The 10,367-nt window shown below is 61.1% G+C and overlaps 1 protein-coding gene across 1 annotated transcript in view; it reads right to left on the bottom strand.

Annotated features, from left to right (window-relative positions):
- The window catches only part of LOC144239185 (uncharacterized), a 95,716-nt gene that overhangs the window by 8,965 nt on the left and 76,384 nt on the right, over positions 1 to 10,367 (bottom strand). The window contains 10 exon segments of the mRNA XM_077773188.1: positions 59 to 114; positions 117 to 219; positions 874 to 985; positions 2,700 to 2,878; positions 3,449 to 3,570; positions 5,434 to 5,538; positions 5,541 to 5,595; positions 6,609 to 6,746; positions 9,009 to 9,089; positions 9,898 to 9,958. Of these exon segments, the coding sequence (XP_077629314.1) occupies positions 59 to 114; positions 117 to 219; positions 874 to 985; positions 2,700 to 2,878; positions 3,449 to 3,570; positions 5,434 to 5,538; positions 5,541 to 5,595; positions 6,609 to 6,746; positions 9,009 to 9,089; positions 9,898 to 9,958 (1,012 nt within the window).

Raw genomic sequence — 10,367 nt, forward strand, 5'->3', positions numbered from 1 at the left:
TCATCTCTGCTCACCCCCCTCCACGGGCCCCTGGGCCCCTTCCCTGGGCCAGACTCACCCTGGGCAGGCCACAGAGCCCCAGGCGCAGGGAACGGTGCAGCCGGTGCGGGTGGCGGTCTCCAGCTCCCCCCGGAAGCTCTGGGTGGGGCGGGGGGCAGGGAGGATGCGCTCTAGCCTGGCCTCTGCGAGCATCCTGTCGGGCTGGGACGGCCGGTGTCTCTGCGACGAGAGGGCACGTGAGGCAGGGGCTCATCCGTGAGAGGAGGGAACGGCCACGGCCAGCTGCAGACGGGAGACCTCACGGGGGAGCGGGTGCGGAAGTCACCCTTAGCGCCCGGGCCGGCCACAGCAGACACTCGTACTCTGGGCAGGATGTCTGCTGGAGGCGCCAACGGAGCCGGGCCTGGGGGTCCCAGAACCCGGGGGCAAGACCCCACAAGGATCAAGGTTGGCTTTCAGGGCTAGGTGTCCCCATTTCTCCACAGCCCAGTCCCCACCTCAGCTGCACAGTGATGCCAAGACGACCCTGACCCAGACGCCTCCAGGAACCTGAACTCCTCCGCTGTCCCCCCAAAAGCCCACTGGGGTCACCAGCTCCTCCCCTCGTCTGCTCCCAGGGCTCACCTCACGCTGGGTGCCTTGCTTTCCTCACCTACCAGAGCTGTCACTACGCCCCAGTCAGGGAAGGATCACTGCACCCATTTCACAGACGAGCACACCAGGGCTCACCGTGCAGACATGGGCTACTCATGGTCCCGCAGCATGGCTAGCACTTGCACCCAGGACCGCGTGGCTTCAGAGACCGGCGCCTTCTACAGCACATGGGGCCGCCCTGGGGGTTACCTGCCTGGGACCCGGCTTTCCTGGCCTCGCCTCGGCGGTCAGGTTCTGCCGCACCCGGCGGCCGGCCCAGGACTGATGGAGCCGCTCACTGAACGCGGCCAGGGTCTGTGTTAAGGCCCCACAGGCCCCAGGAGTCCCGGAACTGACTGGAGATGGAGTGTGGGACCCAGGGCCAGCACAGGGACCCCGAGTTAGGAAACGCAGTCCCNCACGCCCTACGCCCCGAGCCACGCCCCGCGCTCTGAGCCACGCCCTATGCTCCAAGCCACGCCCTACGCCCCGAGCCACGCCCCGCGCTCTGAGCCACGCCCTATGCTCCAAGCCACGCCCTACGCCCCGAGCCACGCCCCGCGCTCTGAGCCACGCCCTATGCTCCAAGCCACGCCCTACGCCCCGAGCCACGCCCCGCGCTCTGAGCCACGCCCTATGCTCCAAGCCACGCCCTACGCCCCGAGCCACGCCCCGCGCTCTGAGCCACGCCCTATGCTCCAAGCCACGCCCTACGCCCCGAGCCACGCCCCGCGCTCTGAGCCACGCCCTATGCTCCAAGCCACGCCCTACGCCCCGAGCCACGCCCCGCGCTCTGAGCCACGCCCTATGCTCCAAGCCACGCCCTACGCCCCGAGCCACGCCCCGCGCTCCAAGCCACGCCCCGAGGGTGCGAGTATTTACATGGAGGACACCTCATGCCCAACACCCAGACTTGTCCTTTCCAGAAGGAAATCGGAGCGCCCCCACTCGGCCTCTGGGGCTGCTCCGGGCTCACTGTGCGCCCCGCTCCCCTGATCTTCCCACTGAAGCCCCCATGCCCACTGCGATGGCATCAGGAGGCAGGGCTGGTGGGAGGTCGTGAGATGGGCCGCACGGTGGGATTAGTGCTCCCTTAACAAGAGGCTCCAGAGAGCTCCCCCCCTGGCACATGAGGACACGGAAGAGAGCTCCCGCCAGATCCTGACCAAGCTGGCGCCTTGATCTCGGACTTCCGGCCTCTGGAAGTGGGAGGAATAAAATCTTGTTTTAAGCAACAGAAGCCACCTAGCCTGCAGTGTTTTGTATTGGCAGGGGTCCCCAGCTGTAACCTCCCTGCCACCTGTCCCGTCACCTACTCTGTCCCAGCCTAATTGCCTCTGTCTCTTCCCAAAGCACCTCAGCCTGTTCCCACCCCAGGGCCTTTGCACGTGCTGATCCCCCGTTCAACCTCCCAGAATGCTATTCCTCCAGCTTGCCACAAGGTGGCTCCCTCTCACTTGTGAGTCCTCGGCTGACAAGCCGCTTCCTCCAGGAGGCCCTCACTGACCACTCCATCTAATTACTCTCTATCTCAGGCACCTCCCTGCTTTCTTCACGGTGCTTATGACAACTCTTAATTTTTTCCTCAGTCACTTGCTTGAATTTTAGACAGCATCTTTGGCCTGGCACACAATGTCTACTGTCTGCGCACACTGGTCTACAGTCTTCCATTTCACAGCTGAAAAAACTGAGGCTCAGAGAGGGTCCACGAGCTGCCCAAGGCCACCCATTGGGTTGAGGAGTCCATCTGCCCTTGCCCATACCCCCTGAAGTTTCTGACCAAAGGGGTGTATAAATGATGACTTAGACCTGCTTGTAAGCTCTTCAAAATGCATGACTGTGCACCTCACACTTCACTTCCTGATATGCAGTAGGTGCTTAATAAGGTACTGACAAAGGAATGAATGAACGAAGGACCGCTTGGGGTCCCAAATTTCTGGAATCCATGATTCTAGAGGAGTCCATCACAATGATAGACAAGCAGAACCTTCTCCCCCTCCCCCCCACCCCGCGCCTGGGGCTCAGCCCTGCAGCTCACCAACCTCACCAACCCCTAACACCCTCACCGCAGGCACCGCAGGCACCGCAGATGCTCCCCGCTCACCTGGCGGCTCTGTGTGCTACCCCTGCCCTCAGCAAGGCCACTGGCCTCCAGGCAGGACCAGGAGAGGTTGAAGGGGTGAGCCAGGGCCAGGCGGGTGGCCAGCCTGTCCTTCCCCAACTGCAGGGAGGAGGAGACCAGCACCTGGGGAGGGGGACAGGCTGAGCCGGAGGCCTTGCCCAGAAGGGCATTCCCCTCCCTACCCCGTACAGACCGCCTTCTCCAAGTCCAAGAGCATGAGAGCAGCTGGTTCTGAGCACCAAACTCCCAGGCCTGCGGGGGAGCCCCGGAGAGATTCAGCCCATTCTGCAGAGAACAAAGTTGAGGCTTGCGGAGGAGGAGGCAGAGACAGTGTAGGATGGAGATGGAGCGGAGGATGGTGATGAGGACACAGGCATCAAGGGGTTAGAACGGCAGTCCTGCCTTCCACGAGCTGTGTGACTCCAGGCAAGTCACTGTACCTCTCTGAGCTTCAGTGGCATCTCTGAAAGCGGGGCTGCCGTACCGGCACATGATAAGCCTTCACCAGGCGCTGCCCACTGGTGTTCCTGGTGTTGCTCAGGCTGTGCTGGAACCCAGAGGCCACTCCCTGCCCCGTGCCTTCCCCACAGTCCCGTGGGGCCTGCAACCATGGGCAGGCCTGGGCCCCGAGTCCCTGCTCGGGCTACAGGCAGAGTAGACTTCCCAGGGTCTCCGTCCAGCCCGGACACCCACCTGGTCCTTGCTGTCCCAGCCCATTGCCAGGCGGTCCTGGCGTGCACGTCGTGAATGCTTGGAAGACAGGCTGAGGCGGCAGTGTCGCGGCACGGGGAGGCGCAGCAGGTGCGTGAGCTCCACTGGGCAGGAGTGCGGCGGGGGGAGGGCGGAGAGGGCCCAGGGGACCTTAGCAGACATGGCGACCACCTCGAGCAAGGTTGCCGCCAGGAGGGCCACGTGCCCGGGTAATCCACACAACGTTCAGAAGCTGCACCTTACTGGGTCACCAGGCCCCTCAAGCCACCCCTTCGCCATCCCTGGGAGAGCCCCAAATCTCTCGAGACTCTGCCCTCGTGCATCGAGAGATGGAATCTGTTCCCCCTGCCCTTGAACCTTGCGACTTATTAATACGATTTGGGGAAGGTGATGCTGTCACATCCCAGCCCAGGCTCTGAGAGGCCTCGGCTCCGTCTGGCCCCCTGGGAGCCCCTCCCTCGCGCCACGGCAGCCAGCCCGCCCCCCAAAGAGTCGGAGAGCCCAGCCAAGGTCAGCAGCGGCCCGTCCCCAACCTGATGCTTACTGGTGCAAGCCACTGCGTGGGGGGACAGCTGTCACTCAGCAAAAGCTGCCTGGTCCACCTCCGACCCCACATCCTGACACTCCCGGGTTACCCAGCCTGCGGTCATTCCATCCTGGGGTGGGACACGGGGCCGTCCCCATAGCTGCGGCTGCACACCGGGCAGCCTCCTTGCCCAAGACGGTCCTCCCTCACCCTCTACGCCGGGTCTATCTGTCCTGACCTCTTGCAGCCCTTGACCCCTGCTTGTGAGACCATGGGTGGGTCCCGCCTTCTGAGATCCATGGGAGGGGCCATCTGAGACTCCGCGGTAGGGGCTGGCCACCTTGGGGACCTCTGAACTCTCTGGAAGGGTGCCCCCTGTTCCCCTACGGGCTCCTGGGAGCTGTGCTCGGAGACGGTGCCGCTAGCTGCTTAGCCCTGACCACATTCGTGCGCCCTGCGCTCAGAGCCCCGAGCTCAGAGCTTCCTCTCCGACCCACAGAGCAGGTCCTCAGGCTGCCCGGCTCACCCCTGCACGCACCCCTGCACCCTCGTGTGCACACACGCACGCTGCCTCGGCGTACTGAGGGTCTACGCATTTCTTCTGCCTGGCAGGGCACACGTGGGGCGGCTGTGACCCGGGGGGGCCATCAGACCACCCAGCAGGCCGTGCCCCCGGGACCAGGGTCTGCACTCCGTCTCCCGCTCGGCTGGCGGGCAGGTCGGGCTCTGCTCTATGTAAACGGATGGTCTGTGTGGCCCCACAGCCCCTTCCAGGGGGGCTGTTTCCTGGAGGACCTCGGGGGACCCAGGGGCCGTCGGTGGGGCTGCTGTGGGACAGCACTTACCCCCCCCCGCGCCAACCGCCCCCCAGCAATGCTCAGGGCTGCCCCTCCTTTCATACGTCCTGTCTCATCACTCAGGGGACTGTAACTCCAGGCTTGGGGCTGGGACCCTGCACGGCCGGGGTCCCTCAGCCCTCCCACCTGTCTCCACCCCTCGCTCCCCTTCAGTGCACTCGGGCCACTCTGGCCTCGCTGCTGTTGCTCCAGCCGGCCCAGGCTTATTCCCACCTCAGGACCTTTGCACCTGCTTTGCCGTTTCCCCATGAGGCCCCTCCTCAGATCTTCACAGCCGGCTCTTTCTCCGTTCAGGGCTCAGCTTGGACGTTCCCTCCTCACGCAGGCCTCCCTAGGCTGCCCCACCTACGGGAGCCCTGCACCCCCAAATCAACCCTTCTCACTCTTGGAAACACCCTGCTGTGCTTTTCCTCATCTTCGCAGCCCTGCGCACTGGCCTCCTCCCTGCGGGCAGGGACCTGGGCCGTCTTGTTTCCAGGTGGGTCTCCACTGCCCGGAACAGCACCTGGGCTCAGCAAACACTCAATGATGGTTTGGGGAGTGAGTGGACCAGCCGCCCCTGCCAGGGCCCCTCAGACACTCACCCCGGAGGCCGAGGTCCCCAGAGGGTCTGGGGAAGGGCCCCTGGAGGCTCCCGTTGACGGTCACCACCTGCTTGTCCCAGAGAACCATCCGGCGCAGGGTGCGGTCCCGCGGGCTCTCTCCTACGAGGTCTGCAGGGCCAGGTCCCCGGGGACGGCGCCGAGCTGGAAGAGAAGGACGGCCCTGGGTCACCGGGCAGCCTGGTCCCCGCTGCTGCTTGGGGTAGAAAAGAAGAGGCGCTTCCAGAAGAAGAAAGACAAGGGACGTCCGTGGGTCACTAGCAGGGTGTGCGGGCCCAGGGCTGACCGTGCGCTGCACGCGGGAGGCGCTCCTCAAATGCTTCGCGAGCAGGCACGGGGTGCAAAGACAGCCCACTGCCCCGCTTGACGCAAGACACCCGTTATTCCCCGTCCTGCGGACGGCGGCTCCCTCCCTGGTCCACGCAGCGGCCCGAAGCATCTGACCTCATCACTTGGGCCACGTCCTCAAAAAGCTTCCGATTTCAGAGAGAACTAAATCCAAACGCCTCCCTGCAGCTTGCCGCGAGCCCACGTGATCGGCTCCCCACGACCTCCTACCACATCCATAATCCCGCACTCTGCTCCAGCCCCGTGGCCATTCCTCAAACACCCCAACTCATTCCTGCCCCAGGCCCTTTGTGTGTGTTATTCCCTCCGCCTGGAAGGCCTTTCCACCAGATTTTCAAATGGCCAACACTTGCTTGTCGGCTGGGGCTAGCTCAACTGTCACCTTCTTTGTGAGGGTTTCCTGGCCACCTAATGAGCTCCCCCGCTATCACCCCACTTTATTTTCTCTACAGTATGTATCACCATCTGGAATATTTTCTTACTGATTTAGCCACTTGGGGGGAGAGTCCGTCTCCCTACTGGATGTACACTGGGTGAGAGGAAGGATCCGCCAATCCCACTCCAGGCGAAACCCTCTGCTTCTAGAGTAGTGTCTGGCCTGGACCCTAGAAAGGGCTCGATAAATAATGTGCAAGGGAAGGAGGGAGGGAGGAAGGGACAGATATAGGGACCAGCTGACAATCCATTCCGGCGACTCTCGCTGACTCCACAGCCCATGACAATTTCTCTTCTCTCGAAGCGCTGCCCCAGGAGCCCCCCAGCCTCGGGGGAGCCCCAGGAGGCCCCCAGCCTGGCTGCCCTCCAAGCACCTGGGGGAAGGTCTGCTCCAGCCTGATGATCCTGGTGAGACTGGCGTTCGCCGTCACCAGCCGGGTGCCCACGTGGACATGACGCTCTTCCACCGCCACGAAACCCGCGCTCTGGGCCCCCTGCTCCGAGTAGCGCAGCTGGGTCGGAGGAAGCGCAGGGAGAGGCCGCGTCATTGGTTTCTGATGGGACGCTCACGTCGATGTGGGCTCCGGGCTGGAGGCTCTGGCCTGAGACACCCACAGCTTCCTGGACTGGGTGAAGTCTGATGAAATGAGGGTCCCGAGCCTCGGGTTAGGCTAGTGGGTGTGCCCATGCCAACAACCTCTCCAAGCCCTTCAAGCTGTAACACGGACTTGAAGGCAGCTACTAGCCCGGGGCCGTCAGGCAAGAATTCTGGTCGCGTTACTGTCGTGGACAGCAGGGGGCAGTCTAGCGCAGGGATCAACACACAGGCAGGGCCTGCAGACAGGTGCCCATTCTGGCTCTACGGCTGTCACAGGGGGTGGATGACCTCTGGCTAGTTCCTTAACCGCCTGAGTCTCTGCTTTCTAACCTGATAAACCGGGATAATGACACATTTTATTAACGTGTTGATGTGCAAAGTGTATGAAATCATGTGCTATCTTCCAGACTGGCTACGTAACAGAATCACTTAGGGCACTAGGCACAGATATAGATTCTGGGTTCCTACCTACAGCTGGTCAAAACAGAACCTCTGGGAACAGGGTGGAGAAATGGGTATTTTTACATTTTTTTCTTAGAGCGAGCGCCTGCATGCAAGCAGGGGTGGAGGGCAGAGGGAGAGAGAATCTTAAGCAGGCTTCACGCTCGGTGCAGAGCCCGATGTGGGGCTCAATTCACTATAAAATTGTTTTAGGTTTCCAGTGTCTGAAAAGTTTAATAGTAAAAATATTGGGGGGGAAATAGGTACTGGGCGGGAGACGGATTTCTAAATCAGATGTCCCCTTTGGGCCAAACTTGGCTCACCGCTTGATTTTGTAAATAAAGTTTTATTATAACACAGCCACGCCCACTTATTTACATACAGTTCATGGCTGCTTTTTTGTTACACTCTCAGTGCTGTGCATTGCAACGGAGCCCATACTGGGTTTAAGGGCTAAAATATTTACTATCTGGCTCTTAAGATCTGCAGACCTCTGTTCTAGATTAAGAAATTGAAAAAGAATAACTAAGTACCCCGGGTGATCCTGCAGAGTGTCCTAGATTTAAAACGAATTAAAAACAAATTGAAAAAAACCCAGCTTGAAGGGACATTATTGGGGCAACTAGAAAATCTTATTATGGACTCTATATTAATAATAGTATTACTACATCACGTTACATTTCCTGAGTGCTATGCTTACACTTTGTTATATAAGAAAAGAGACTTGTAATAGGAACACTCACTGAGTATTTATAAGTAAAGTGCTGTGATGTGTCCAGAAACATGTTTGGATCATGTCTCAATAGCACAGAAAAAAATGTACGTGTGTGTGTGTGTGTGTGTGTGTGTGTGTGTGTGAGAGAATATACAAATATACCTAACAAGTAAGTATAAACAGAAAGTCGTAGCAGGATGTTAACAACTGGGGAATGTTCCGTCCCACAATAACTTCCCTGTAGGGTGGGAAGTACACACAAGATGGGGGGGGCAGGGGGGGAGCTAGGAGGTTCCCTGAGTGATGGTGCAGCTGCAAAGAAGCTTGGCCAGGACAGGGCCTGGCACACAGCAGGGGCTCTGCAAACATGCAAACAGAGGTGAGCAAGCCCCGCGCAGGGAGGACAGTTAACAAAACTGGGTGGCCAGGAAGATGGCGACCCGCTGGCAAACGTAACCACAGGTCACTCATTCCGTCAGTCAGCATCTTGCCCGGAGCACCTACTATGTGCTGGGCCCAGGGCCGGGGAGGCCCCCCAGAAGCTCCTGATCTGGCCCGAGTTGCAGACAGGGACACAGGTCATGGAGGGAGGGGGGGCACACCAGCCTGGGTCCGCCATCTACCCCCAGGACCCTCAATGCCACGTGCAGGCCAGATGCGTGACCAGGGGCTGCGCCGGGGGTGCCGGGGGAGAAGAGGCTTTGTGGGCAAGGGCGGGAGGGCACACAGAGAGCCTGGGCCGTGGGAAGACCAGGGGGCACCCGGGAGGCCGATCCAGCCGCCGGGAGCGCAGCAGGCCGGCTGAGATGGCGCTTGGTGCCCAGGCCTCCCCCGCTGGGGCTGCGGGCCTGGCCCAGGAATGTAGGCCTGGGGGTGTCTGAGAACGCTGGGCCCAGAGTGTCCGAGGGCAGCCCACCGGACAGACGTGGGCGGGGTACACGCCCCTGCGGGCCCCCCAATTCCGGCCCCCACAGGGCTTCTGGAACCAGTCCGGGCTCAGGGGCGGCTGGGCACAGTTACCTTGGCAGAGGCTGAGGCTCGTCTGGGGCAGCGGCCCAGGAGGCCAGGGAGGCAGTGCTGGCCCGAGAGTGCAGCTCTTTGCTGGAAGGAAGGGAAGAACAGGGCTGAGCTCCGGCACCAGGGCACCCCCGGCGGGGCCAGACCCCAGGCCAACCCCCCAGCACAGGGTGGAGGGTCCACCACCCCGGCCAGGGCCTGGGGAGGGGCGATCACAGGCCCCAGGCCCACATGGTGCAGTGGTCAGGGCCGCTGTCCGGGGCCAGCTGACACGCATTTCAATCCCTGCCCAGCCTTTGCCTGGCGCTGGCAGGCTGGGAAAGTTCCTCAGTTGCCCTGAGCCTCCATTTCCCCTCCGCATAAGGAGCTAGAGCGGTACTGGGCTGAGGGTCTTCTGCGGAGCTTTTTTTTTTTTAATTTTTTTAAATTTTTTTTCAATTTATTCCTAGGAGAGAGAGAGAGACAGCGTGAGCAGGGGAGGATCAGAGAGAGAGGGAGTCACAGACTGAAACAGGCTCCAGGCTCTGAGCTGGCAGTCAGCACAGAGCCCGACACGGGGCTCGAACCCATGAACCGCGAGATCATGACCTAAGCGAAAGTCGGACGCTTAACCGACTAAGCCACCCAGGCGCCCCATGCGGAGCTCTTGAGGCTTGGCCAGCGGAAGCCTCAGCAGGGTCTAGACGGCAGGACTCTAAACCTGGGCTCGCCCCTGGCAGCCGTGTGCACACAACACGCTTTCCCCAGGCCCCTCCAGGCTGGGGTGCTCACGGCTGACCAGGGCTGCAAGCTCCGGGCTGCCGACCCTTTCTGGTGGCTTGTCCACACTGTGGTGTCACTCGTGGCCGTGGGCTGAACTGTGCCGTGAGCAGCCTCCCTGGCCTCTGCCCACCAGAGGCCAGTAGCTCCCAGCTCCACCGACCACAAATTTCTGCAGATGCAGCCAAACGCCCCTGGGTGGGCAGACTCACCCCTCAGTGAAAACCGCTGGTCGGTACAGCTCACAGCTCGCTTGCTCACCCCCCTCAGCGACCCGGTACGAGCGTTGGAGCCTGGGGGTCGCCTGACTTCACACACGTGCGTGAGGCCACCAGACATGGGGCCGGGCACGCAGCAGGTGGCCAGACTGAGAAGCTACAATAATTGCTAATTTGAATTCGAGGCCTAGGATACATTTAGTTTGAAACCAGGAGCTCCTCATCCGTGTCCTGCCCCCACAAAGGTCAAGGTTATTTTTATGAGCTGTGTGACCTCAGGTGGGTTGCGTTGCCTCTCTGATCCTTCCTTTGCACATTTGTGCAGTGGGGCTGTGGGGAGGGTTCAAAGAGGCGCTGGGGGGTTAGAGGTCAGCACCTGGTGGTG

The sequence above is a fragment of the Crocuta crocuta genome, unplaced genomic scaffold, assembly GCF_008692635.1.
Source record: "Crocuta crocuta isolate KB4526 unplaced genomic scaffold, BGI_CrCroc_1.0 scaffold16, whole genome shotgun sequence".
NCBI classification, from domain to species: domain Eukaryota; kingdom Metazoa; phylum Chordata; class Mammalia; order Carnivora; family Hyaenidae; genus Crocuta; species Crocuta crocuta.